The 27,175-nt window shown below is 48.6% G+C and overlaps 3 protein-coding genes across 3 annotated transcripts; 2 read left to right on the top strand and 1 right to left on the bottom strand.

Annotated features, from left to right (window-relative positions):
* The first annotated feature begins 2,501 nt into the window (after positions 1-2,501).
* On the top strand, positions 2,502-12,991 carry LOC136570806 (bromodomain-containing protein 2-like). The gene is made up of 5 exons (XM_066571210.1): positions 2,502-2,751; positions 3,306-3,496; positions 5,482-5,795; positions 9,967-10,089; positions 12,385-12,991. The coding sequence occupies exons 1-5, from the start codon at positions 2,527-2,529 to the stop codon at positions 12,510-12,512; spliced, it is 981 nt and encodes a 326-aa protein (XP_066427307.1). The 5' UTR covers positions 2,502-2,526; the 3' UTR covers positions 12,513-12,991.
* A 5,562-nt stretch (positions 12,992-18,553) lies between these two features.
* LOC136570797 (class II histocompatibility antigen, B-L beta chain-like) lies at positions 18,554-21,755 on the top strand. Its single transcript, XM_066571202.1, has 5 exons — positions 18,554-18,679; positions 19,035-19,304; positions 20,419-20,703; positions 21,370-21,476; positions 21,577-21,755. The coding sequence occupies exons 1-5, from the start codon at positions 18,595-18,597 to the stop codon at positions 21,583-21,585; spliced, it is 756 nt and encodes a 251-aa protein (XP_066427299.1). The 5' UTR covers positions 18,554-18,594; the 3' UTR covers positions 21,586-21,755.
* Positions 21,756-22,252: 497 nt separating this feature from the next.
* On the bottom strand, positions 22,253-26,342 carry LOC136570799 (class II histocompatibility antigen, B-L beta chain-like). Its single transcript, XM_066571203.1, has 4 exons — positions 26,232-26,342; positions 25,583-25,852; positions 23,728-24,012; positions 22,253-22,818 (listed from the first exon to the last, which is right to left on the bottom strand). Exons 1-4 carry the CDS (start codon positions 26,314-26,316, stop codon positions 22,253-22,255), a joined length of 1,206 nt encoding a protein of 401 aa, XP_066427300.1. The 5' UTR covers positions 26,317-26,342.
* Positions 26,343-27,175: the final 833 nt, after the last annotated feature.

A 27,175-nucleotide genomic window follows, 5' to 3' on the forward strand; every position in this document is an offset into this window, starting at 1 on the left:
TGGGATTTTATTCTGGGGATTTTTAGGCAGAATTTGAGGAATTTTGGGGGGGAATTTTGAGGGTTTTTTGGGATGGGGATTTGGGGTTTCGTTCACAAAATTTGGGATTTTTGGGTAGAATTTGAGGAATTTTGGGTGGAATTTTAGGGGTTTTTGGGTGGGATTCTGAGGTTTTTTTGGGGTGGGAATTTGCGATTTCATTCACAAAATTTGGGGATTTTTGGGCGGAATTTGGGGTATTTTGGGTGGAATTTTGAGGGTTTTTTGGGGTGGGAATTTGGGATTTTATTCTGGAAATTTTGGGGATTTTTAGGATGGGAATTTGGGATTTGTTCACAAAATTTGGGATTTTGTTCTGGGGATTTTTGGGCAGAATTTGAGGAATTTTGGGTGGAATTTTAGGGATTTTTGGGTGGAATTTTGAGGGATTTTTGGGATGGGAGTTGGGGATTTTATTCCAGAAATTTTGGGGATTTTTGGGTGGATTTTTGAGGGTTTTTGGAGATGGGAATTTGGGATTTCATTCGCAAAATTTGGGATTTTATTCTGGGGATTTTTGGGCAGAATTTGAGGAATTTTGGGGTGGAATTTTGAGGGTTTTTTGGGATGGGAATTTGGGGTTTCGTTCACAAAATTTGGGATTTTTGGGTAGAATTTGAGGAATTTTGGGTGGAATTTTAGGGGTTTTTGGGTGGGATTCTGAGGTTTTTTTGGGGTGGGAATTTGCGATTTCATTCACAAAATTTGGGGGTTTTTAGGGCGGAATTTGGGGAATTTTCGGTGGAATTTTGAGGGTTTTTTGGGCGGAATTTGGGGGAATTTTGGGCGGAATTTTAGGGGTTTTTGGGTGGAATTTGAGGGATTTTGGGATGGAATTTGGGATTTTATTCTGGGAATTGGGGATTTTGTTCACAAAATTTGGGATTTTGTTCTGGCAATTTCGGGGATTTTGGGGTGGAATTTTGAGGGTTTTTGGGATGGGAATTTGGGGTTTCGTTCACAAAATTTGGGATTTTTGGGTAGAATTTGAGGAATTTTGGGTGGAATTTTAGGGATTTTTGCATGGGACTTTTGAGGGTTTTTTGGGATGGGATTTTGGGATTTCATTCACAAAATTTGGGATTTTATCCTGGAAATTCGGGGGATTTTATTCAGGGTACTGTGGCACCTTTGGGATAGGAATTCCCAACTTTTATCCTCAAAATTTGACATTTTACCCTCAGAAATTTGAGATTTTTACCCTCAAAATTTGGGATTTTGGGCTGGGAATTTCGGAATTTTTTTCCCCCCAATTTCTGCGACTTTGTAGGATGAAAATTTAGGATTAAAATTTGGATTTTTTTGGGAATTCTCCCTGCCCAGGACGTGTTTGAGTTCAGCTACGCCAAGACGGACTCTCCTTGAAATTTGAGATTTTACCCTCAAAATTTGAGATTTTACCCTCAAATTTTGGGGGATTTTTTTTCAGGGTATTTGTGGCACCTTGGGATCGGAAATTCCCAAATTTTATCCTCAAAATTTGACATTTTACCCTCAAAATTTGAGATTTTACCCCCAAAATTCAGTAATTTTTTCCTGGGAATTCCTGGCACTTTTGGGCCGGGAATTTCGGGATTTTTTTCCCACAATTTCTGAGCCTTTTAAAGATTAAAATTTGGATTTTTTTGGGGAATTCTCTCCCTGCCCCAGGACGTGTTTGAGTTCAGCTACGCCAAGATGCCGGACTCACCTCGAAATTTGAGATTTTACCCTCAAAATTTGAAATTTTACCCTCAAAATTTGGGATTTTGGGCCGGGAATTACAGAATTTTTTTCCCAGAATTTCTGAGCCTTTTAGGGTGAAAATTTGGGATTTTTTGATCTTTTTTGGGAATTCTCTCCCTCCCCAGGACGTGTTTGAGTTCAGCTACGCCAAGATGCCAGACTCTCCTCGAAATTTGAGATTTTACCCTCAAATTTGGGATTTTACCCTCAAAATTTGGGATTTTGGGCTGGGAATTTCGGAATTTTTTTCCCAGAATTTCTGAGCCTTTTAGGACACAAATTTAGGATTTTTTTTGGGAATTCTCTTTCCCCAGGACGTGTTTGAGTTCAGCTACGCCAAGATGCCGGACTCACCTCGAAATTTGAGATTTTACCCTCAAAATTTGAGATTTTACCCTCAAAATTTGAAATTTTACCCTCAAAATTTGGGATTTTGGGCTGGGAATTTCGGAATTTTTTTCCCAGAATTTCTGAGCCTTTTAGGACACAAATTTAGGATTTTTTTTGGGAATTCTCTTTCCCCAGGACGTGTTTGAGTTCAGCTACGCCAAGATGCCGGACTCACCTCGAAATTTGAGATTTACCCTCAAAATTTGAGATTTTACCCTCAAAATTTGAAATTTTACCCTCAAAATTTGGGATTTTGGGCTGGGAATTTCGGAATTTTTTTCCCAGAATTTCTGAGCCTTTTAGGACACAAATTTAGGATTTTTTTTGGGAATTCTCTTTCCCCAGGACGTGTTTGAGTTCAGCTACGCCAAGATGCCGGACGAGCCGCAGGAGTCGGGGGCGGCCTCGGCCTCGGCGCCGCTGCCGGCGCCCAAATCCTCGTCCGAGGAATCGTCCAGCGAGGAGGACGAGGAGGAGGAGGAGGAGGAGGAGGAGGACGAGGATGAAGAAAGCTCCACGGAAACGTCCTCGGAGAGCGAGGAGAGCTCGGATTCCGAGGAGGAGAGAGCGAACAGGCTGGCGGAGCTGCAGGAGCAGGTGAGAAATCGGGGGGAAAATGAGGGAAAAGTTGGGGGGAATAGGGGGGAAGATGGGGGAAAATTTGGGGGAAAAATTGGGGAAAAATGGGAGGAAAACCAGGAAAAAAATAGGGAAAAATCCCAAAAAATACCGGAAAAAAAATCAGAAAAAAAAGGAAAATTTTGGGGAAAAATAGGAAAATATCAGGGAAAAATTCATGGAAAGATGGAAAAAATACAGAAAAATAGTTGGGAAAATTGGTAAAATTTAGGGGAAAAATAGGAAGGAATTGGGGGAAAAACCAGAAAAAAAATAGGAAAAAATAGGAAAAAAATTAGGAAAAAAATCAGAAAAAAACAGGAAAAATTGGGAAAAATTTAGAAAAAAATAGGGGAAAATTGAGGAAAATGGGAGAAAACCAGGAAAAAAAATAGGGAAAAATCACCAAAAATACCGGAAAAAAATCAGAAAAAAATGGGAAAAAAATCGGAAAAAAATGGGAAAAAAATCGGAAAAAAATAGGAAAAAAATGGGAAAACCCCAGAAAAAAATTGGGAAATGTTTTTTTGCAGCTTCGGGCGGTGCACGAGCAGCTGGCGGCGCTGTCCCAGGGCCCCGTGGCCAAACCCAAGAGGAAGAGGGAGAAGAGGAAGAAGAAAAAATCCGAGAAGCACAAAGGGAGAGCGGGGCCGGACGAGGAGGCCCGGGCACGGCAGGCCCAGCTCAGGAGGGCCCGGAAAAACGGGGCTGCAACCGGATCCAGGTGAGATCCCAAAATGGTTTAGGGTTTTAGGGAAACTTGGGGATTTTTGGGGGATTTTTTTGAGATTTTTGGGGGATTTTTGAGGGGTTTTGTGGGATTTTTCTGCAATTTTTCTCAGATTTTTTTTCAGGTTTTTCTGGAATTTTTTTAGGGATTTTTCTGCAATTTTTGAGGCATTTTTCAGGGATTTTTTGGGAGTTTTTGGGGTTTGGGATGAGGAGTCCCGGGCAGGGCAGGCCCAGCTGAGGAGGCCCCTCAAAAATGGGGCTGGAACCAGATCCAGGCCAGCTGGAGTTTGATATTTTTGATATTTTTGGGTTTATTGGGATTTATTTGGGAATTTTCAGGAGTTTTTGCAAATTTGGGGGATTTTTTGGGAGTTTTTTGAGGTATGGGATGAGGATTTTGGGGTTTGGGCTGTGGAGGCCCGGGCACGGCAGGCCCAGCTCAGGAGGGCCCACAGAAACAGGGCTGGAACCAGATCCAGGTCAGCTGGATTTTGATATTTTTGGGATTTTTTGGGATTTATTTGGGAATTTTCAGGGTTTTTTTGCAATTTTTCAGGGATTTTTTTGTGATTTTTTGGGGATTTTTGGGGGGTTTTTGGGGTTTGGGCTGAGGAGTCCCAGGCACAGCAGGCCCAGCTCAGGAGGGCCCACAGAAACGGGGCTGGAACCGGATCCAGGTCAGCTGGAGTTTGATATTTTTGATATTTTTATATTTATTTGGATTTATTTTTGAAGTTTCAAGGTTTTTTGCAATTTTTCAAGGAATTTTTGGGAGTTTTTGAGGTATGAAATGAGGATTTTGGGGTTTGGGATGAGGAGGCCCGGGCACGGCAGGCCCAGCTCAGGAGGGCCTGAAAAAACTGGGCTGCAACCGGATCCAGGTGGATATTTTTGATATTTTTGGGATTTTGGGATTTATTTGGGAATTTTCAGGGTTTTTTTGCAATTTTTCAGGGCTTTTTCAGTGATTTTTTGGGGATTTTTCAGGGATTTTTTGTGGGTTTTTGGGGTTTGGGATGAGGAGTCCCAGGCACAGGCAGGCCCAGCTCAGGAGGCCTCACCAAAAACGGGCTGGAACCGGATCCAGGTTGGCTGCATTTTGATATTTTTGGGATTTTGGGATTTTTTGATATTTATTTGGGAATTTTCAGGGGTTTTTTGCAATTTTTCAGGGATTTTTTGGGAGTTTTTGAGGTTATGGGATGAGGATTTTGGGGTTTGGGCTGAGGAGTGCCGGGCACAGCAGGCCCAGCTCAGGAGGGCCCACAAAAATTCAGGAAAAATTGGGAAAAAAACCCCCAAAATTAGAAGAAAATTGCTAAAAAATAGAAAGAAAATTGCCAAAAATCAGGAAAAAATCAGGAAAAGAACTGCAGAAAATTAGGAAAAAATGGTCAAAATTAGGAAGAAAATTGCCAAAACATCAGGAAAAAATCCCCAAAAATTAGGGAAAAAAAAGCCAAAAATTAGGAAGAAAACTGCCAAAAATACGAAAAAAAATCCAGAAAAAAATCCCAAAAAATCAGGAAAAAATCCCCAAAAATTAGGAAGAAAATTGCCAAAAATAGGAAGAAAATTGCCAAAACATCAGGAAAAAATCCCCAAAAATTAGGGAAAAAACCCAAAAATTAGGAAGAAAATTGCCAAAAATACGAAAAAAATCCAGAAAAAAGCCCCCAAAAATCCAGGAAAAATTCCCAAAAATTAGGAAGAAAATTGCCAAAAATACCCCCCCCCCCCCCAAAAAAAAAAAAATTCCAGAAAAAATCCAGAAAAAAAGCCCCAAAAAAATCCAGAAAAAAAAAAAAAATCCCGAAAAGTCCCCGAAAATTAGGAAGAAAATTGCCAAAACATCAGGAAAAAATTGCAAAAAAATCAGGAAAAAACAGCAAAAAATCAGGAAAAAATTGCCAAAAAATCAGGAAAAAGCCCCAAAGCTCCGTAACAAACCCAGGATATTTTCAATTTCATTTTTAGGCCCTCCAAGAAGTCCTCGAAGGCCGCGCTGGCCCCGGCGCCGTCGTCGCTGCTGGACTCGGAGGAGGAGGAGGAGTCGAAGCCGATGTCGTACGACGAGAAGCGGCAGCTGAGCCTGGACATCAACAAACTGCCCGGGGAGAAGCTGGGCAGGGTCGTGCACATCATCCAGAGCCGCGAGCCCTCGCTCAGGGACTCCAACCCCGAGGAGATCGAGATCGACTTCGAGACCCTCAAGGCCTCCACGCTCAGGGAGCTCGAGCGCTACGTCCTCTCCTGCCTCAGGAAGAAACCGCGCAAGCCCTACAGCGAAAGTGAGACATGGCGAGGGGAGCGGGGTTTGGGGGGGTTTTGAGGGGTTTTGGGGTTTTTTCGAGGGGTTTTGGGGTTTTTTTGAGGGGGTTTGGGGGTTTTTTTGAGGGGTTTTTGAGGGGTTTTGGGGTTTTTTCTGAGGGGTTTTGGGGTTTTTTTGAGGGGATTAGGGGGTTTTGGAGGGCTTTCTGTGAGGGGTTTTGGGGTTTTTTTGAGGGGATTAGGGGGTTTTGGAGGGCTTTTTGAGGGGATTTTGGGGGTTTTTGTGAGGGGTTTGGGGTTTTTTTTTGAGGGGGTTTGGGGGATTTTTTGAGGGGTTTTTGAGGGGATCTGGGCGTTTTTCTGAGGGGGGATTTGGGGGTTTTTTTGAGGGGATTTGAGGGGTTTTGGGGTTTGTTTGAGGGGTTTTTTTGAGGGGTTTTTGAGAGGATCTGGGCGTTTTTCTGAGGGGGTTTGGGTTTTTTTCTGAGGGGTTTTGGGGTTTTTTTCTGAGGGGTTTTGGGGGTTTTTGTGAGGGGTTTTTGTGAGGGGTTTTTGTGAGGGGTTTTTGTGAGGGGTTTTTGTGAGGGGTTTTTTGAGGGTTTTTTTTGAGGGGTTTTTGAGGGGTTATGGGGTTTTTTCTGAGGGGTTTTGGGTTTGTTTTTGAGGGGTTTTTGAGGGGCTTTGGGTTTTTCTGAGGGTTTTGGGGTTTTTTTGAGGGGGTTTTGGGGTTTTTTTGAGGGGTTTTTGAGGGGTTTTGGGGTTTTTTTTCTGAGGGGGTTTGGGGGTTTTTTCTGAGGGGTTTTGGGGGTTTCTGTAAGGGGTTTTTTGAGGGGTTTTTTTGAGGGGTTTTTTTGAGGGGATTTTGGGGTTTTTTTGAGGGGATTTTGAGGGGTTTTGGGGTTTTTTTCTGAGGGGGTTTGGGGGTTTTTTCTGAGGGGTTTTGGGGGTTTCTGTAAGGGGTTTTTTGAGGGGTTTTTTTGAGGGGTTTTTTTGAGGGGATTTTGGGGTTTTTTTGAGGGGTTTTTGAGGGGTTTTGGGGTTTTTTTCCTGAGGGGGTTTGGGGGTTTTTTCTGAGGGGTTTTGGGGGTTTCTGTAAGGGTTTTTTGAGGGGTTTTTTTGAGGGTTTTTTTGAGGGGATTTTGGGGTTTTTTTGAGGGCTTTTGTGAGGGATTTTGGGGTTTTTTTGAGGGGTTTTTGAGGGGATTTGGGCGTTTTTCTGAGGGGGGTTTGGGTTTTTTTCTGAGGGGTTTGGGGGTTTTCTCTGAGGGGTTTTGGGGGTTTCTGTAAGGGGTTTTTTGAGGGGTTTTTTTTGAGGGTTTTTTTGAGGGGTTTTTTTGAGGGGTTTTTGAGGGGTTTTGGGGTTTTTTCTGAGGGGTTTGGGGTTTTTTTCTGAGGGGTTTTGGGGGTTTTTCTGAGGGGATTTTGAGGGGTTTTGGGGTTTTTCTGAGGGGGTTTGGGGGTTTTTTCTGAGGGGTTTTGGGGTTTTTGTGAGGGGTTTTTGTGAGGGTTTTTTTTGAGGGGGTTTTTTGAGGGGATTTTGGGGTTTTTTTTGAGGGGTTTTTGAGGGGTTTTGGGGTTTTTTTCTGAGGGGTTTGGGGTTTTTTTTCTGAGGGGTTTTGGGGGTTTTTGTAAGGGGTTTTTGTGAGGGGTTTTTTGAGGGGATTTTGGGGTTTTTTTGAGGGGTTTTTGAGGGGTTTTGGGGTTTTTTCTGAGGGGTTTGGGGGTTTTTCTGAGGGGTATTGGGGGTTTTTTCTGAGGGGTTTTTATGAGGGGTTTTTTTGAGGGGTTTTTTTGAGGGGATTTTGGGGTTTTTTTGAGGGGCTTTTGTGAGGGGATTTTGGGGTTTTTTTGAGGGGTTTTTGAGGGGATTTGGGTGTTTTTCTGAGGGGGGTTTGGGTTTTTTTCTGAGGGGGTTTGGGGGGGGTTTTGTAAGGGGGTTTGGGGTTTTTTTGAGGGGATTTTGGGGTTTTTTGAGGGGATTTTGGGGTTTTTTTGAGGGGATTAGGGGGTTTTGGAGGGGTTTTTTGAGGGGATTTGGGGTTGGTTTTGAGGGGATTTGGGGGTTTTTTTGAGGGGTTTCTGAAGGGGATTTGGGGTTTTTTTTTGAGGGGGTTTGGGGGGGTGTTTGAGGGGGTTTGGGGGGGTTTTGGGGTTTTTTTGAGAGGTTTTTGTGAGGGGATCTTGGGGTTTTTTTGAGGGGATTAGGGGGTTTTGGAGGGGTTTTTTGAGGGAGTTTTGGGGTTTTTTTGAGGGGATTAGGGGGTTTTTTTGAGGGGTTTTTGAGGGGATTTTGGGGGTTGTTGTGAGGGGTTTGGGGTTTTTTTTGAGGGGGTTTTGGCGATTTTTTGAGGGGTTTTGAGGGGATTTGGGCGTTTTTATGAGGGGGGTTTGGGTTTTTTTCTGAGGAGCTTGGGGGTTTTTCTGAGGGGGTTTGGGGGTTTTTATGAGGGGGTTTGGGGATTTTGAGGGGGGTTTGGGGTTTTTTTGAGGGGATTTGGGGGTTTTGGAGGGGTTTTTGAAGGGGATTTGGGGGTTTTTTTGAGGGCGTTTTGGGGTTTTTTTTTGAGGGGGTTTGGGGTTTTTTGAGGGGTTTTTGAGGGGGTTTTGAGGTTTTTTCTGAGGGGGTTTGGGGGTTTTTGTGAGGGGTTTTTTGAGGGGTTTTTGTGAGGGGATTTGGGGTTTTTCTGAGGGGGTTTGGGAGGGGTTTTTGTGAGGGGGTTTGGGGGTGTTTTTGAGGGGGTTTTGGGGTTTTTTTGAGGGTTTTTGGGTTTTTTTCTGAGGGGTTTGGGTTTTTCACTGAGGGGGTTTGGGGATTTTTTTGAGGGGGTTTTTTTGAGGGGGTTTTTTTGAGGGGGTTTGGGGTTTTCTTAGGGGGTTTGGGGGTTTTTGTGAGGGGGTTTGGGGGGGGTTGGATTGGTTTTTGAGGCATTTGGGGTTTTTTGAGGGGTTTCTTTGAGGGGGTTTGGGGTTTTTTTTTGAGGGGATTTTGGGGGTTTTGGAGGGGTTTTTGAAGGGGGTATGGGGTTTTTTCCGAGGGGGTTTTTGAGGGGTTTTTGTGAGGGGATTTGGGGTTTTTGACGGGTTTGGGAGTTTTTTTGAGGAGATTTGGGTTTTTTTCTGAGGGGGTTGGGGGGGGGTTTGAGGGAGTTTTGGGGTTTTTTGAGGGGTTTTGGGGGTTTTTTTGAGGGATTTGGGGCTATTTTGAGGGGGTTTGGGGGGTGTTTGAGGGGGTTTTGGGGGTTTTGGGATTTTTCTGAGGGGGTTTTGGGGTTTTTTCTGAGGGGGTTTGGGAGTTTTTTCTGAGGGGGTTTGGGGGTTTTTGTGAGGGGGTTTGGGGTTTTTTTTTGAGGGGGTTTTTGAGGGGGTTTTGTGAGGGGGTTTGGGGTTTTTTCTGAGGGGGTTTTGGGGTTTTTGTGAGGGGTTTTTTGAGGGGTTTTTGTGAAGGGATTTGAGTTTTTTTCTGAGGGGATTTGGGCGGGTCTTTGAGGGGATTTGGGTTTTTTTTGAGGGGTTTTTCGGGGATTTTTAAATGTTTTTGAGGGGATTTTTTTCAGGTTTTTAGGTGATTTTTCGGGGATTTTTTCAGATTTTTAGGCATTTTTTGGGGAAATTTTTGAGGATTTTTTTGGGGATTTTTTGGGGATTTTTTTGATTATTTGGGGATTTTTTGGGGAATTTTTGGTGATTTCTTTGGGGGATTTTTAAATGATTTTTGGGTGGGTTTTTTGAGGATTTTTGGGGATTTTTCTGGAATTTTTGGTGATTTTTTGAGGATCTTTTGGGGATTTTTGGGTGATTTTTTTGGGGATTTTTCTGGGATTTTTGGGGGATTTTTTTCAGGGACTTTTTGGGGACTTTTTGTGAATTTTTGATTGTTTTTTTGATTTCTTGATGATTTTTTTGGGATTTTTCAGGGAATTATTTGGGATTTTTCAGGGAATTATTTGGAATTTTTGGTGATTTTTTTGATGATTTTTTGGTGATTCTTTTGATGATTTTTTTGATGATTTTTTGGGGATCTTTTGGGGATTTTTGGAATTATTTTTTGGGGATTTTTTAGGGATTTTTCTGCAATTTTTCAAGATTTTATTGCGATTTTTTCTGCGATTTTTCCCCCAATTTCCCCCCAATTTCCCCCCAATTTTCCCCCATTTTTCCCCATTTTTTCCTGACTTTTCTGGAACTTTCCAGCCCTGAAGAAGCCGGTGGGGAAGACGAAAGAGGAGCTGGCCCTGGAGAAGAAACGGGAGTTGGAGAAGCGGCTGCAGGACGTCAGCGGGCAGCTCAACTCGGCCAAAAAACCCCCAAAAAAGGGTTGGAAAAACAGAATTTGGGGAAATTTTGGGAATTTGGGGAAATTTGGGTGGGGTGGGGAAAAGAATTCTGGGAAAAAACCCCGAAAAAAAAGCTCAAAAATTGAATTTTTTGGGAATAATGTCACTAAAAATGGCTCAAAAGGGCTCCAAAAATTGGAATTTTTTGGGAGTTTTTGGGGAATTTTTGGGGGAATTTTAGCTGGAATAAATAAAAAGTTGAATTTTTTCGGGATTTTTCCCAATTTTTCCCATTTTTTCCCCATTTTCAGCCAACGAGAAGCCGGAGTCGGCAGCGGCAATGGGGGAAATTCTGGGATTGGGAATTTTGGGAATTTTGGATTTTTGGGTTGGAATTTTGGATGCATTGGGAGCTGAATTTGGCCAAAAAATGACTCCAAAATTTGGAATTTTTGAGCAATAATTCCTCAAAAAAAACTGGAAATTTGGGCATTTTTGAGGAATTTTTGAGGAATTTTTGGGGATTTTTTGAGGAATCTTTGGGGAATTTTGGGGGGATTTTTGAGAAATCTTCAGGGGAATTTTTGGGGGATTTTTGAGGAATTTTTTGGGAATTTTGGGGGGAATTTTTTGGGAATTTTTGGGGAATTTTGGAGGGAATTTTTGGGGGAATTTTGGGATGCATTGGGAGCTGAATTTGGCCAAAAAATGGCTCCAAAATTTGGATTTTTTGGGCAATAATTCCTCCTAAAACCCCTAAAAAATGGTCCAAAATCTGGGAATCTTTAGGAATTCTGGGAATTTGGGAATTCTGGATGGGTTCGCCAACAGAACTTGGCCAAAAAAAGCCCAAAAAAGGTTGGAAAAATCGGATTTTTTTGGGATTTTTTTGGGGAATTTTGGGGGGAATTTTGGAGGAATTTTTTGGGGAATAAAAAGTTGAATTTTTGGGGGATTTTTTCCCGATTTTTCCCATTTTTTCCCCGTTTTCAGCCAATGAGAAGCCGGAGTCGGCAGCGGCAATGGGGGAAATTCTGGGATTGGGAATTTTGGGAATTTTGGGATTTGAATTGGGAAATTTGGGATGTGTTGGGCAGCTGAAATCTGCCCCAAAAAAGATCCAAAATTTGGAATTTTTGGGGAATTTTTGAGGAGTTTTTGGGGAATCATTGGGGGAATTTTTGAGGAATTTTTGGGGGAATTTTGAGGAATTTTTGGGGGAATTTTGGGATGTGTTGGGCAGCTGAAATCCACCCCAAAAAAGATCCAAAATTTGGAAGTTTTTGGGGAAATAATTCCTCAAAAAAACCTGGAATTTTGGCATTTTTTGAGGAATTTTTGGGGGAATTTTGGGATTGGAGTCAATGAATTCTGGGAGTCCCTGAATTCTGGGAAAAAAAACCCAAAATTTGGAATTTTTGGGGAATAATTCCTCAAAAAAAACCCCTAGAAATTGGTCCAAAATCTGGGAATCTTTAGGAATTTTGGGAATTCTGGGAATTTGGAAATTGGGGAATTTTTGGGATTTGGGAATTCACAATTTTAGGATTGGGAATTCTGGATGGGTTCGCCAACAGAACTTGGCCCAAAAAAGCCCAAAAAAGGTTGGAAAAATCGGATTTTTTGGGGATTTTTTGGGGGAATTTTGGGGGGAATTTTGGAGGAATTTTTTGGGGGAATAAAAAGTTGAATTTTGGGGGGATTTTTTCCCGATTTTTCCCCTTTTCTCCCGTTTCCAGCCAACGAGAAGCCGGAGTCGGCAGCGGCAATGGGGGAAATTCTGGGATTGGAATTTTGGGAATTTTGGGATTTTTGGGTTGGAATTTTGGATGGGTTGGGAGCTGAATTTGGCCAAAAAATGGCTCCAAAATTTGGAATTTTTGGGGAAAAATTCCTCAAAAAAACCTGGAAATTTGGGAATTTTTGGGGAATTTTTTGGGGGAATTTTTGAGGAATTTTGGGGGAATTTTTTGAGGAATTTTTGGGGAATTAATTCCACCAAAACTCTGGAAATTGGGATTTTTTGAGGAATTTTTGGGGGAATTTTGGGATTTTGGGTTGGAATTCTGGGAATTTGGGGGAATTTTGGATGGACCGGGTGGGTGAATTTGGCCAAAAAATGGCTCCAAAATTTGGAATTTTTGGGCAATAATTCCTAAAAAAAACCCCTGAAAATTGGGAATTTTTGAGGAATTTTTGGGGGATTTTTGAGGAATTTTTTGGGAATTTTTTGGGAATTTTTGGGGGAATTTTTGGGGGGAATTTTTTGGGGAATAAAAAGTTGAATTTTGGGGGATTTTTTCCCGATTTTTCCCCCTTTTCTCCCCGTTTCCAGCCAACGAGAAGCCGGAGTCGGCAGCGGCGGCCGCCTCGCGCCTCAGCGCCTCCAGCTCCAGCTCGGATTCCAGCTCCTCTTCCTCCTCCTCCTCCTCCTCGGACACCAGCGACTCCGATTCCGCCTGAATTCCCAAAAAAACCCGGAAAAACCCCAATTCCCAGGAGGAAAAGCAAAAAAATACAAAAAAACTGAAGAATTCCTGGAAAAAAACCGAAAAAATGAAAAAAAAAGGGGGAAAATGGTAAAATTTGGGGGGAAAATGTAAAAAATTTGGGGGGAAAATTAAAAAATTTTGGGGGAAAAATGGGATTTTTGGGAGGGGAAAAAGGGAGGGAATGGAGGATTTGGAGGGGGAATTGCTGGAAAAAATTCCTGGAAAAAAATGTAAAAATTTGGGGGAAAAATTGGGAAAAAATGGGAATTTTTGGGGGAAAATGGGATTTTTTTTGGGGAAAAAATGGGAGTTTTTAGGGGGAAAAAGGGAAGGATTGAAGTGGAATTCCTGGAAAAAATTCCCAGAAAAAATCCTGGAGAAAAATGTCAAAATTGGGGGAAAAATTGGGAAAAAATTGGAATTTTTGGGAAAAAAATGGGAATTTTTTGGGTGAGAAATGGGAATTTTTGGGGGGTAAAGGTAGGGGTTGAAGTGGAATTCCTGGAAAAAATTCCCAGAAAAAAATGCTGGAAAAAAAAGGAAAAATTTGGGGGAAATTGGGATTTTTTTTGGGGGGAGGAAAGGGAGGAAATGGAGAAGTTGGAGGGGGAATTGCTGGAAAAAATTCCTGGAAAAAAATCTTGGAAAAAAACCTTGGAAAAAATTCCTGGAAAAAATCTGAAAATTTCCTGGAAAAAGGTGAAAATTTGGGAAAAAAAAGGGAATTTTTGGGGGAAAAATGGGAATTTTAGGGGGAAAAAAATGGGATTTTTTTTGAGGATAAAAACGGGGAAAAGGGAGAGGTTGAGGTGGAATTCCTGGAAAAAATTCCCAGAAAGAATTCCTGGAAAAATTGTAAAATTTTGGGAAAAAAATGGGAATTTTGGGAGGAAAATGGGAATTTTAGGGAAAAAAATGGGAGTTTTTGGGGGGTAAAGGGAGGGGTTGAAGTGGAATTCCTGGAAAAAATTCCCAGAAAAAAATGCTGGAAAAAATCTGAAAATTTCCTGGGAAAATGTAAAAAATTTGGGGAAAAAGAATTGGGAAAAAATTGGATTTTTGGGGAAAAAAATGGGAATTTTTGGGAGAAAAATGGGAATTTTTTGGGGGAAAAAGGAGGGGTTGAGGTGGAATTCCTGGAAAAAATTCCCAGAAAAAAATTCCTGGAAAAAAAACCCAAAAAAATTCCTGGAAAAAGGTGAAAATTTGGGAAAAAAATGGGAATTTTAGGGAAAAAATGGGAATTTTGGGGGGCTAAGGGGAGGGGTTGAAGTGGAATTCCTGGAAAAAATTCCCAGAAAAAAATCCTGGAAAAAATCTGAAAATTTCCTGGGAAAATGGAAAAATTTGGGGGAAAAAATTGGGAAAAAATGGGAATTTTTGGGGAAAAATGGGAATTTTTAGGGGGAAAAAGGGAAGGATTGAGGTGGAATTCCTGGAAAAAAATCCTGGAAAAAATTCCTTAAAAAAATCAAATTTAAAGTAAAACAAAACAAGGAAAAGAGGCCGAAAAAAAATCCAAAATTTGGGGAAATTTGGATTTTTGAATTGGGGATTTTGAGGGAAAAATTCCTTAAAAATTCCTTTAAAAATCTGCAAAAATTTGTAAAAATCATCTTTAAAAAATTCCTAAAAAATCCTTAAAATTCCCGAAAAAAAACTTCAAAAATTTCTCCAAAATTCCTAAAAAAATCCTTCAAAGTTTCTTTAAAAATCCTAAAAATTTCTTTAAAAATTCCTTTAAAATCCTTAATTTTAAAGTAAAAAAATGGGAAAAAAGGCAGAAAAAATTCTACAATTTGGGGCAAAATATTTGAATTTTTCCCCTAAATTTTTCCCTTTTTTCCTTTAAATTTTCCTTTAAAAATTGATTTCTTTTTTAATCCTAAAAATTAAAATTATTTTCCCTTTTTTCCTCCTAAAACTTTGAAAATTTTTTTCCATAAAAATTGAATTTTTCCCCATTTTTCCCCCTAAAAATTTGAAATTTTTTTTCCATAAAAATTTGAATTTTTTCTTCCATAAAAATTGAATTTTTCCCATTTTTCCCCTAAAAACTGAAATTTTTTTCATAAAAATTGAATTTTTCCCCATTTTTTCTCCTAAAAAATTAAATTTTTCCCCTTTTTCCCCCCTAAAAACTGAATTTTTTTTCCTTTTTTCCCCCTAAAAAATTGAAATTTTTTTCCATAAAAATTCCATTTTCCCCTGTTTTTCCCCTAAAAATTTGAATTTTTTTCCCTAAAAATTGATTTTTCCCCATTTTTTCTCCTAAAAATGAAAATTTTTTCCACCTAAAAATTTGAAATTTTTCCCATAAAAATTAAATTTTTCCCCCCTAAAAATTTGAATTTTTTCTCCCATTTTTTCCCCTAAAAATTCGAATTTTTTTCCCATTTTTCCCCTAAAAATTTGAAATTTTTCCCATTTTTCCTCCTAAAAATTGGAATTTTTTCCCTTTTCCCCCCTTTTTTCCAGAGAAAATCCAAATTCTTTTCATTTCTGGGAAAATTCCACCATCTCCAGGAATTCAAAAATAAAATGAAATTTAAAATTAAAATAAAATTAAAAATTAAAATAAAAAATAAAATAAAATAAAAAAGGGGTTGGGGGGGGAATTTTTTTTATGTTAAAATTTTTTATTTTATTTTAATTTTTCCTTTGTTTTTCCTGATTTTTGTTGGGTTTTTTTTGGGGTTTTTTGGAGTTTTTGGGGTTTTTTTTTTTTGCTTTTTTGGGGTTTTTTGGGGTTTTTTTTTTTGCTTTTTTTGGGGTTTTTTCCCAATTTTTCCCATTTTTCCTTCTCCTCTCTCCCATTCCCTCGTGGCCCTTTTAGGATTTCGTGGTTTGGGATTTTTGGGGTTTTTTTTTTTTTTTTTTCCTAGAAAAAAGAAGAAAAAAATTTAAAAAAAAAACAACAAAAAAAGTGGAAAAAAAAAAGAGAAAAAAAAAATCCTTTGGAATTCTTGGATGGTGTAAATAAAGAAAATATTATTCCAGTCTGGAGTCTGCTTTTTGGGGAAAATGGGATTTTTGGGGGGAAAAATGGGATTTTTGGGGGGAAAAATTTGGATTTTTTGGGGGAAAAAATTTGGATTTTTTGGGGGGGAAAATTGGGATTTTTGGGGGGAAAAATTTGGATTTTTGGGGGGGAAAATTTGGATTTTTTGGGGGGAAAATTGGGATTTTTTGGGGTTTTTGTGGGGAAAAAATTTCGATTTTTGGGGAAAAATTTGGATTTTTTGGGGGAAAAATTTGGATTTTTTGGGGGGGAAAATTGGGATTTTTGGGGGGGAAAATTGGGATTTTTGGGGAAAAAAATTTGGATTTTTTGGGTTTTTTGTGGGGAAAAAATTTGGATTTTTCGGGAAAAATTTGGATTTTTTGGGGGAAAAATTTGGATTTTTTTGGGGGGAACAATTTGGATTATTTGGGGTTTTTTGGGGGAAAAAATTGGATTTGGGGGGGAGTTTTGGGGAAAAATTTGGATTTTTGGGGGGAAAAAATCGATTTTTGGGGGGAAAAATTTGGATTTTTGGGGGGAAAAATTGGGATTTTTGGGGTTTTTTGGGGGGAAAAATTTGGATTTATGGGGGGAAATTTTGAATTTTGGTGGGAAATTTTGGATTTTTGGGGGGGAAAATTTGGATTTTTGGTCGTGTTTTGGGGGGAGGAAATTTGGATTATTTGGGGGGAAAATTTTGAATTTTTTGGTGGGAAAATTTGGATTTTCAGGGGTTTTTGGGGAAAAAATTTGGATTTTTGGGGGGAAAATTTGGATTTTCGGGGGGGGGGTTGGGGAAAAATTGGGATTTTGGGGGGAAAAATTTGGATTTTTTGGGGGCTTTTTTTTGGGAAAAATTTGGATTTTTGGGGGAAAAGTTTGGATTTTTGGGGGGGGGTTGGGGAAAAATTTGGATTTTTGGTGGCTTTGGGATTTGGGATTTTGGGGATTTTTTTCGGAATTTTGGGAGATTTTTTGGGGGGAAGATTTTTTGTGAATATTTGGGGATTTGGGGGGGTTTCGTTTGGATTTTTTGGGGATTTTCTGGGGGATTTTGGGGGTTTTATTTTGGATTTTTTGGAGATTTTTTTGGGGAATTTGGGGTGGAATTTTTGGGAATTTTGAGGGGTTTCGGGGTTGGGATATTTGGGGATTTTTTGGGAGATTGATTTTTTTAAAAGGGATTTTTCATGAACTTCTTTTGGGGTTTTTTGATTTGATTTTTTTATTATTTTTAGGGGGAGTTGGGAATTTTCTGGGATTTTTCTGGGAATTTTGGGGGTTTGGGATTTTGGGATTTTTGGGGATTTTGGGGTTTTTTAATTTTTTTTTTATTTATTTTTTCTGTGATTTTAGGGGTACTTTTAAATATTTTGAGGATTTTAAAGGATTTTGGGAGGGATTTTTTTATTTTTCGGGGACTTCCCTGGGATTTTTGGGAGAGATTTTTCTGCAGTTTTTTGAGGGGGTTTTTTGCGGTTTCCGGGTCTCGGATTTTGGGGAAATTTTTAAAATTTATTTTATTTTTCTTTATTTTTGGGGGGGATTCTGAGGGATTTTTGTGGGGTTTTTTGTCGGGATTTTTCTGGGATTTTTTTGGGATTTTGGAGGTTTTCGAATTTATGATTTTCGGGGGATTTTTCACGGGATTTTCAGAGATATCGGGAGGGAATTTTTTGATTATTGGAGCGATTTTCGGTGATTTTCTTTCAGATTTTCGGGCAATTTTGGGTGTTTGGGATTTGGGATTTTTGGAGGGCTGAAATGGGGGATTTTTCTGTGATTTTTTTTTGGGAATTCTCTCGGATTTTTTCTTGGATTCGGTCAATTCGGGCATTTTTGGGATCATCCCACAGCAAAACTCCCCCTCCCCAAACCCTGAAACAAACAGGGGAAAAAACCAACCAATCACAGGGGGCGCTGTACAAGCAACAGCCAATCAGATCGCGCGACGGCGATGACTCAGCAGTTGCTGGGCAGATCCACAGCTCCAGGCGCTGCCCCTCGGAGCCGAGCGGGAAATTTGGGGAGGAGGAGGAGGAGGAAGAGGAAGAGGAAGAGGAGGAGGAGGAGGAGGAGGAGGAGGAGGCGGAGGCGGGATTAGAAAGGAGGAGGGAGGAGGAGGAACCGGGAAGAAGAGGAAGAAGAGAAGAAGAGGAGGGAGAAAGGAGGAGGAGGAAGAACCGCGCGGTTCTCCCGCCCCGCCTCGAGGCGGAGGAGGAGCAACCAGATAGAAGAGGAAGGAGAGAGGAAGAGGAGCAGTCGGAAGAAGACGACCCGAACGGGATTAATTTTAATAAATAATTTTTAAACTTTACAGAAGTATTAATTATAGAAATTAGTATTATACTATGTCTTATTATAATAGAATTTTCGTTTACCTAATTTTGTTACATTTAAATAGTAGCAAATAATTTCCTGGACTCCGTTGTTAATTAAATTCTGTTTCTGAAGCGGAGCGGGACAAAGGGTTCCGAATCAAAATTCCGGCGAACCCCAAATCCGGGACCCCGCCGCCCAAACCCCACCTTGGACCCCCAGAATCGGGGTCAGGGTCAGGGCCAGCAGCGGCAGCAGCCGGGGGAGGCTCCGCGCTCCGTCCATGGCGCTCCGGGCACAGCGGGAAGGGTCGGTGCTGCTGCCAGGAACGCGGATCCGAACTGGGGGCGCTGGGAACGGGGGAGCAGCACCCCAAAAAGCGCTCGGCCAATGGGAGAGCGGGGTGTATGGCGCGTCACGTGTTGCCGGGAAGAGCGTTCAGAAATTGAGCTCCCTAAGAAATTCCGGCCAATCAGAAAAAGGCGCGGAAATGACGCCTCAGTTGCTGGGTAGAGCCTCTGGAAATCGGGCTCCCAACGGAACCGGCCAATTACAGAGCGCAAAAATCACTGCGGCCAATGAGAGCGAGCCCGAAAAAACCCACAACCAATGAAAGCGCGGCCAAAAACCACGCCCGACCAATCAGGGAGCGCGTCCCTCATGACCCCGCGCTGCTCCGGGCTGGCTCTCGCAGTTGGGCGCGGTCGGTTTGGGGTGGAGGTCGCCGGCCATGGGGCGAGGGGCGGCAGCCGGGGCCCTACTGGTGGCACTGGTGGTGCTGGGAGCCCCCCCGGCTGCGGGCGCGGAGCTCTCGGGTGAGCGGGGCGCGGGAGGCGCTGGGACGGGGAGGGAGAAGGGGGAAAAGGGGGCGAAGGGGGGACCCCAAAACTGAGCGGGACGGGGCTGGGGATTGGGGGATTTGTGGGAAAATGGGCAAAATGGGACTCCAAAAGTGATTTGGGAGCGGCCAGAGGTGGGAGGGGAGAGGATGCGGAAGGGGAAATGGGGGAAGGGCGGCAAAGAGGAAGCGGCAGCGCGGGCAGGAGGGTCCCGTGGCGGCCGTGGGGCACAGGGGGTGCGGGGCGGGGATCCGGGGTGGGCCCCGGAGCTCTGGGGGTGCGGCTGGGGGGTGCTGGGGGGGCACCGCTGAGCTGTGTCCTGCACTCACAGGGGTGTTCCAGGACTTAGCAACGGTCGAGTGTTACTTCATTAACGGCACGGAGAAGGTCAGGTACGTAGTCAGGCACATCTACAACCGGCTGCAGGACGTGATGTTCGACAGCGACCTGGGGCACTTCGTGGGGTTCACCCCCTTTGGGGAGAGGATTGCCAAGCGCTGGAACAACGACCCGGCTGAAATGGAGCACAGACGGGCTGCGGTGGACACGTACTGCCGGCACAACTACGAGGTGTCCCGCCCGTTCAGCGTGGAGCGCCGCGGTGAGCGCGGGGCAGAGCGTGTGCCCTCGGGCCCTGCCCTGCCAGTGCCCATCCCAATCAATCCCAGTCCCCACCAGTCCCTTCCAGTGTATTCCCAGTCCCTCCCACTCCATTCCCAGTCCCTCCCAGTCCATTCCCAGTCCCTCCCAGTCCATTCCCAGTCCCCTTCGAGTCCATTCCCAGTCCATCCCAGTCCATGCCCAGTCATTCCCAGTCCATCTCCGTCCCTCCCAGTCCATTCCCAGTTCAATCCCAGTTCCCTCTCCAACTTCCACCCTCTCTCCCAGTCCCGAGGGCCCCTCCCATCTTTCTCAGTTCCACTCCAGTCCTTCCCAATCCCTCCCAGTCCCACCACGCCCCTCCAACTCAGTTCCCAGTCGATTCCCAGTTCATTCCCAGTTCACTCCCAGATCTCCACCCACGCTCACAGTACCCCCATTCCCCTCCCACATCTCTCAGAGCCACCTCGGTTCCTCCCAGTCCATTCCCAGTCCATCCCAGTTAATTCCCAGCCCCGCCTTCTTCCTTCCCACTCATATTCAGCCCATTCCCAGTCCATTCCCCATCCGTCCCAGTCCATTCCCAGCCCTTCCCAGTCCCTCCAAATCCATCCCAATCCATCCCAATCCATTCCCAGTCCATCCCAGTCCACCCCAGTCCCTCCCAGTGGCCCCCATCGCGTCCATTTCAGCGACGCGTAACGCTGACGCTTCTCAGCCAATCAGATCGCGTCTCTCTGGTGACTCCCCTGTTGCCAGGCAGACCCGCAGCGCCGAGAGCCCCGCGCTGGACTCGGCCTCGCAGCGCCGCGCCCTCCATTCCCAGTTCCTCCCAGTCCATCCCAGTCCCTCCGAGGCCATCTCCAATTCCTCCCCAGTCCCTCCCAGTCCATTCCCAGTCTCTTCCCAGTTCATTCCCAGTTCACTCTCAAACCTCCACCCTCTCTGCCGGTTCCCCCCATCCCCTCCCATCTCTCTCAGTGCCAACCCAATAAATCCCAGTCCCTCCCAGTCCATTTCCAGTCCCTCCCCAGCCCAGCCCAGCCCTCCCCTCTCTCTCCCAGTGCCCCCCAGCTGATCCCAGTGTGTCCCCGCTCTCTCTCTCTCTCCCCCAGTGCCCCCCAGCGTGTCCATCTCGCTGGTGCCCCCCTCGAGCTCCCAGCCGGGCCCTGGCCACCTGCTCTGCTCCGTGATGGATTTCTACCCTGCTGCCATCCAGGTGAGGTGGTTCCAGGGCCAGCAGGAGCTCTCGGAGCACGTGGTGGCCACCGACGTGGTCCCCAACAGGGACTGGACCTACCAGCTGCTGGTGCTGCTGGAAACGCCGCCCCGGCGCGGGCTCACCTACAGCTGCCAGGTGGAGCACGTCAGCCTGGAGCAGCCCCTGAGCCGGCACTGGGGTACGGGGGAGCCCCTGGGGGCGCTGGCAGAGCCACTGGGCTGTGCTGGGAGCCACTGGGAGGGAGCTGGAGAGAGCCGGGCTGGGACTGGGAGAGGCCCTGGGGGCTGGGCAAGAGCTGGGAAGGGGTTTGGGGGATGCTGGGGAGGGTGGGATGGGGTTGGGGGGGTCCTGGTGGGCACTGGGAGGGAGTTTGGGGTTGCTGGGTGTGACTGGGAGGGAGTTTGGGGGTGCTGGGTGTGACTGGGAGGGAGTTTGGGGGTGCTGGGTGTGACTGGGAGGGAGTTTGGGGGCGCTGGGTGTGACTGGGAGGGATCGCAGTGAGCCCGGAGGCGCTGGAAGGAGATCGGCCATGGCAAAGCGGGGCTCGCCATGAGCTCGGTTGTGCTGGGCACAGACTGGGAGGGCTCTGGCTGAGTCCTGCTGGGGCTGCCAAGGGACTGCGAGAGGCTTTGGGGCTCCTGGGGCGCTGGGGGCAACTGGGAGGGGGCTGTGGGATCCTCAGAGGGACGGGAGGGGCTTTGGTGGCTCCTGGCCAGGACAAAAAGGGATCGGGGGGAGGTTTCAGGGGCTCCTGGCTGGGCTGGGGGCCACAGGGAGGGCGCTGGGAGGGGCTGGGGGTGTCCCTGAGAGGTTTTGGGGGTGCTGAGCCCTGCGGACCCCCCAGAGATGCCGCCGGACGCCGCCCGCAGCAAGATGCTGACGGGCATCGGGGGCTTCGTCTTGGGCTTCGTCTTCCTGGCGCTGGGGCTCGGCTTCTACGTGCGCAAGAAGGTCAGGGCGGGTGCCGGGGGTGGCGTCCCGGCCGTGGCGGAGCGTGCGCGCTCCCGCCGGGGCCCCCAGCCCGGTGTCACCCCCTTTTCTCTGCCCACAGAGCTCCTGAGCCGGCGGCGGCCGCAGCCCCTCCCCGTGGGCTCGGGCCCGGCCGGGACCCCCCGCTCCGTCCCCGCTCCGCTGATTTTGGGGGGGTCCCGTGTCCCCCCCCAGCCCCGCTGGCGCTCTGCCCCCGCCCAGTGCCTGCTCCCAGTGCTCCCAATAAAGCTTCCCAGTTGGCCCCGGGGCCGTTTATTGGGGGCGATGGGGAGGGGTTTGGGGGGGGGCGATGGGACGGATTTGGGCAAAGGGAGGGGGAGAAAGGGTGGGGGCGGGGCCGGGGGGAGCGGGAGGAGGAGGAGGAAAAGGAGGAGGAGGAGGAGGAGGAGGATGAGGAGGGGGAGGATGAGGGGGATGACGACGGAGTGGATGAGGGGGATGAGGAGGGGTCGCTGCCGGCGCATCCCGCCTTGCCCCGGTGCGGGCCGAGCTCTGTGCGCCGCTCCTGCTCCATCCGCCCTGGAAGGCTCCGCGCGGGACAATCCCGGGTGAGCCGCGCTGGCCGCACACCCCGCTCCGGACTCTGCATCTTCCTGGCTGCCCGCGTTGACGCCGGGATGAAGGCCGGAGGGTCGGCGCTGCTTCTTCGGTTCCGGCTCCTCTTCCTCATCTCTCGCTCCTCTTCCTCCTGCCCCTCCTCCCCCGCTTCCATCGCTCCTCCCCTTTCCTCACCCCGCCTACTTCCCCTCGTCCCTCTCACGTCCCCCGCTCCTTCCTCCTCCTCCTCCTCCTCCTCCTCCTCCTCCCGCTCCCCCCGGCCCCGCCCCCACCCTTTGTCCCCCTCCCTTTGCCCAAATCCGTCCCATCGCCCCCCGCCCCCCCCCCTCCCCATCGCCCCCAATAAACGGCCCCGGGGCCAACTGGGAAGCTTTATTGGGAGCACTGGGAGCAGGCACTGGGCGGGGGCAGAGCGCCAGCGGCGCTCGGGGGGACACGGGACCCCCCCCCAAAATCAGCGGAGCGGGGACGGAGCGGGGGGTCCCGGCCGGGCCCGAGCCCACGGGGAGGGGCTGCGGCCGCCGCCGGCTCAGGAGCTCTGTGGGCAGAGAAAAGGGGGTGACACCGGGCTGGGGGCCCCGGCGGGAGCGCGCACGCTCCGCCACGGCCGGGACGCCACCCCCGGCACCCGCCCTGACCTTCTTGCGCACGTAGAAGCCGAGCCCCAGCGCCAGGAAGACGAAGCCCAAGACGAAGCCCCCGATGCCCGTCAGCATCTTGCTGCGGGCGGCGTCCGGCGGCATCTCTGGGGGGTCCGCAGGGCTCAGCACCCCCAAAACCTCTCACGGACACCCCCAGCCCCTCCCAGCGCCCTCCCTGTGGCCCCCAGCCCAGCCAGGAGCCCCTGAAACCTCCCCCCGATCCCTTTTTGTCCTGGCCAGGAGCCACCAAAGCCCCTCCCGTCCCTCTGAGGATCCCACAGCCCCCTCCCAGTTGCCCCCAGCGCCCCAGGAGCCCCAAAGCCTCTCGCAGTCCTTTGGCAGCCCCAGCAGGACTCAGCCAGAGCCCTCCCAGTCTGTGCCCAGCACAACCGAGCTCATGGCGAGCCCCGCTTTGCCATGGCCGATCTCCTTCCAGCCCCTCCGGGCTCACTGCGATCCCTCCCAGTCACACCCAGCGACCCCAAACTCCCTCCCAGTCACACCCAGCACCCCCAAACTCCCTCCCAGTCACACCCAGCACCCCCAAACTCCCTCCCAGTCACACCCAGCGCCCCCAAACTCCCTCCCAGTCACACCCAGCAACCCCAAACTCCCTCCCAGTCACACCCAGCGCCCCCAAACTCCCTCCCAGTCACACCCAGCGCCCCCAAACTCCCTCCCAGTCACACCCAGCACCCCCAAACTCCCTCCCAGTCACACCCAGCAACCCCAAACTCCCTCCCAGTCACACCCAGCAACCCCAAACTCCCTCCCAGTCACACCCAGCGCCCCCAAACTCCCTCCCAGTCACACCCAGCGCCCCCAAACTCCCAATGCCCACCAGGACCCCCCAACCCCATCCCACCCTCCCCAGCATCCCCCAAACCCCTTCCCAGCCCTTGCCCAGCCCCCAGGGCCTCTCCCAGTCCCAGCCCGGCTCTCTCCAGCTCCCTCCCAGTGGCTCCCAGCACAGCCCAGTGGCTCTGCCAGCGCCCCCAGGGGCTCCCCCGTACCCCAGTGCCGGCTCAGGGGCTGCTCCAGGCTGACGTGCTCCACCTGGCAGCTGTAGGTGAGCCCGCGCCGGGGCGGCGTTTCCAGCAGCACCAGCAGCTGGTAGGTCCAGTCCCCGTTGGGGACCACGTCGGTGGCCACCACGTGCTCCGAGAGCTCCTGCTGGCCCTGGAACCACCTCACCTGGATGGCAGCAGGGTAGAAATCCATCACGGAGCAGAGCAGGCGGCCGGGGCCCGGCTGGGAGCTCGAGGGGGGCACCAGCGAGATGGACACGCTGGGGGGCACTGGGAGAGAGAGAGAGAGAGAGCGGGGACACACTGGGATCAGCTGGGGGGCACTGGGAGAGAGAGGGGAGGGCTGGGCTGGGCTGGGGAGGGACTGGGAGGGAGTGGGAATGGACTGGGAATGGACGGGGAGGGAATGGAGAAACTGGGAATGGACTGGGAGGGAGTGGGAATGGACTGGGGGGGACTGGAAGGCACTGGGAAGGTTTTTGAGGGAATGGGAGTGGACTGGGAATGGACTGGGAGGGACTGGGAATGGATTGGGAATGGAGAAACTGGAAATGGACTGGGAGGGATTGGGAATAGACTGGGAGGCACTGGGTGTAGACTGGGAGGGAGTTGGGTGGCACTGAGAGAGGCAGGAGGAGACGGGGGGCACTGGATGGGAGGGTGGAGGTCTGGGAGCGAACTGGGAATGGACTGGGATGGACTGGAATGGACTGGGAGGGACTGGGAGAGACTGGGAGGGACTGGGATTTCTTGGGCTGGCACTGAGAGAGATGGGAGGGGATGGGGGGAACCGGCAGAGAGGGTGGAGGTTTGAGAGTGAACTGGGAATTAACTGGGAAGAGACTGGGAATGGACTGGGAGGAACTGGGGAGGAATTGGAGATGGCCTCGGAGGGACTGGGATGGACTGGGAAGGAGTTGGAGATGGCCTTGGAGAGACTGGGATGGACTGGGAGGAACTGGGAATGGAGGGCGCGGCGCTGCGAGGCCGAGTCCAGCGCGGGGCTCTCGGCGCTGCGGGTCTGCCTGGCAACAGGGGAGTCACCAGAGAGACGCGATCTGATTGGCTGAGAAGCGTCAGCGTTACGCGTCGCTGAAATGGACGCGATGGGGCCACTGGGAGGGACTGGGATGGACTGGGAATGGACTGGGATGGATTGGGAGGGGCTGGAATGGACTGGAATGGATTGGGAGGGACTGGGAGGGGCTGGGAATGGACTGGGACGGATGGGGAATGGAATGGGAATGGACTGAATATGAGTGGGAAGGAACAAGGCGGGACTGGGAATGAACTGGGATGGACTGGGATGGACTGGGAGGAACTGGGGTGGCTCTGAGAGATGTGGGAGGGGATGGGGGTACTGAGAGAGTGGGTGGAGATCTGAGAGTGAACTGGGAATGAACTGGGAATCGACTGGGAACTGAGTTGGAGGGGCTGGGTGGGACTGGGACGGACTGTGAGGGACTGGGAAGGACTGGAGTGGAACTGAGAAAGATGGGAGGGGCCCTCGGGACTGGGAGAGAGGGTGGAAGTTGGAGAGGGAACTGGGATTGAACTGGGAATGGACTGGGAGGGAGGAGATGGACTGGGAATGAGCTGGGCATGGACTGGGATGGAATGGGAATGGACTGGAAGGGACTAGGAATGGAGTGGAGGGATTGGGATGGACTGGGAGGGACTGGGAATGGAGTGGGAGGGAGTGGGAATGCACTCGAAGGGGACTGGGAATGGAGTGGGAGGGAATGGGAATACACTGGAAGGGACTGGTGGGGACTGGGATTGACTGGGATGGGCCCTGGCAGGGCAGGGCCCGAGGGCACACGCTCTGCCCCGCGCTCACCGCGGCGCTCCACGCTGAACGGGCGGAACACCTCGTAGTTGTGCCGGCAGTACGTGTCCACCGAAGCCCGTCTGTTCTCCATTATGGCCGGGTCACTGTTCACGCGCTTGGCATTCCTCTCCCCAAAGGGGGTGAACCCCACGAAGTGCCCCACGTCGCTGTCGAACATCACGTACTGCAGCCGGTTGTAGATGAGCCTCTCCACGAACCTCACCTTCTGCGTGCCGTTAATGAAGTAACACTCGAACGTTCCCAACTCCTGGAACACCCCTGTGAGTGCAGGACACAGCTCAGCGGTGCCCCCCCAGCACCCCCCAGCCGCACCCCCAGAGCTCCGGGGGCCACCCCGGATCCCCCCCCGCACCCCCTGTGCCCCACGGCCGCCACGGGACCCTCCTGCCCGCGCTGCCGCTTCCTCTTTGCCGCCCTTCCCCCATTTCCCCTTCCGCATCCTCTCCCCTCCCACCTCCATCCTCTCCCGATAGGATTTTTGGGGTCCCATTTCCCCCATTTTCCATATTTTCCACTCTTTTAAAGAAATCCCCCAATCCCCAGCCCCGTCCCGCTCAGTTTTGGGGTCCCCCCGTCCCCTTTTCCCCCCTTTCCCCCTTCTCCCCCCCTGTCCCAGCGCCTCCCGCCCCCCGCTCACCCGAGAGCTCCGCGCCCGCAGCCGGGGGGGCTCCCAGCACCACCAGTGCCACCAGTAGGGCCCCGGCTGCCGCCCCTCGCCCCATGGCCGGCGACCTCCACCCCAAACCGACCGCGCCCAACTGCGAGAGCCAGCCCGGAGCAGCGCGGGGTCATGAGGGACGCGCTCCCTGATTGGTCGGGCGTGGTTTTTGGCCGCGCTTTCATTGGTTGTGGTTTTTTTCGGGCTCGCTCTCATTGGCCGCAGTGATTTTTGCGCTCTGTAATTGGCCGGTTCCGTTGGGAGCCCGATTTCCAGAGGCTCTACCCAGCAACTGAGGCGTCATTTCCGCGCCTTTTTCTGATTGGCCGGAATTTCTTAGGGAGCTCAATTTCTGAACGATCTCCCCGGCAACAGGTGACGCGCCATACACCCCGCTCTCCCATTGGCCGAGCGCTTTTTGGGGTGCTGCTCCCCCGTTCCCAGCGCCCCCAGTTCGGATCCGCGTTCCTGGCAGCAGCACCGACCCTTCCCGCTGTGCCCGGAGCGCCATGGACGGAGCGCGGAGCCTCCCCCGGCTGCTGCCGCTGCTGGCCCTGACCCTGACCCCGATTCTGGGGGCCCAAGGTGGGGTTTGGGCGGCGGGGTCCCGGATTTGGGGTTCGCTGGGATTTTCTCTTTGGATCCCTTTGTCCCGCTCCGCTTCAGAAACACAATTTAATTAACAACGGAGTCCAGGAAATTATTCATTACTATTTAAATGTAACAAAATTAGGTAAACGAAAATTCTATTTTAGTAACACTTAGTATAATACTAATTTCTATCATTAATACTTCTGTAAAATTTTAAAATTATTTATTAAAATTAATCCTGTTCGGGTCGTCTTCTTCCGACTGCCCTTCTTCCTCTCTCCTTCCTCTTCTATCTGGTTGCTCCTCCTCCGCCTCCTCCGCCTCGAGGCGGG

Source organism: Molothrus aeneus, unplaced genomic scaffold (assembly GCF_037042795.1).
Source record: "Molothrus aeneus isolate 106 unplaced genomic scaffold, BPBGC_Maene_1.0 scaffold_371, whole genome shotgun sequence".
NCBI classification, from domain to species: Eukaryota; Metazoa; Chordata; class Aves; order Passeriformes; family Icteridae; genus Molothrus; species Molothrus aeneus.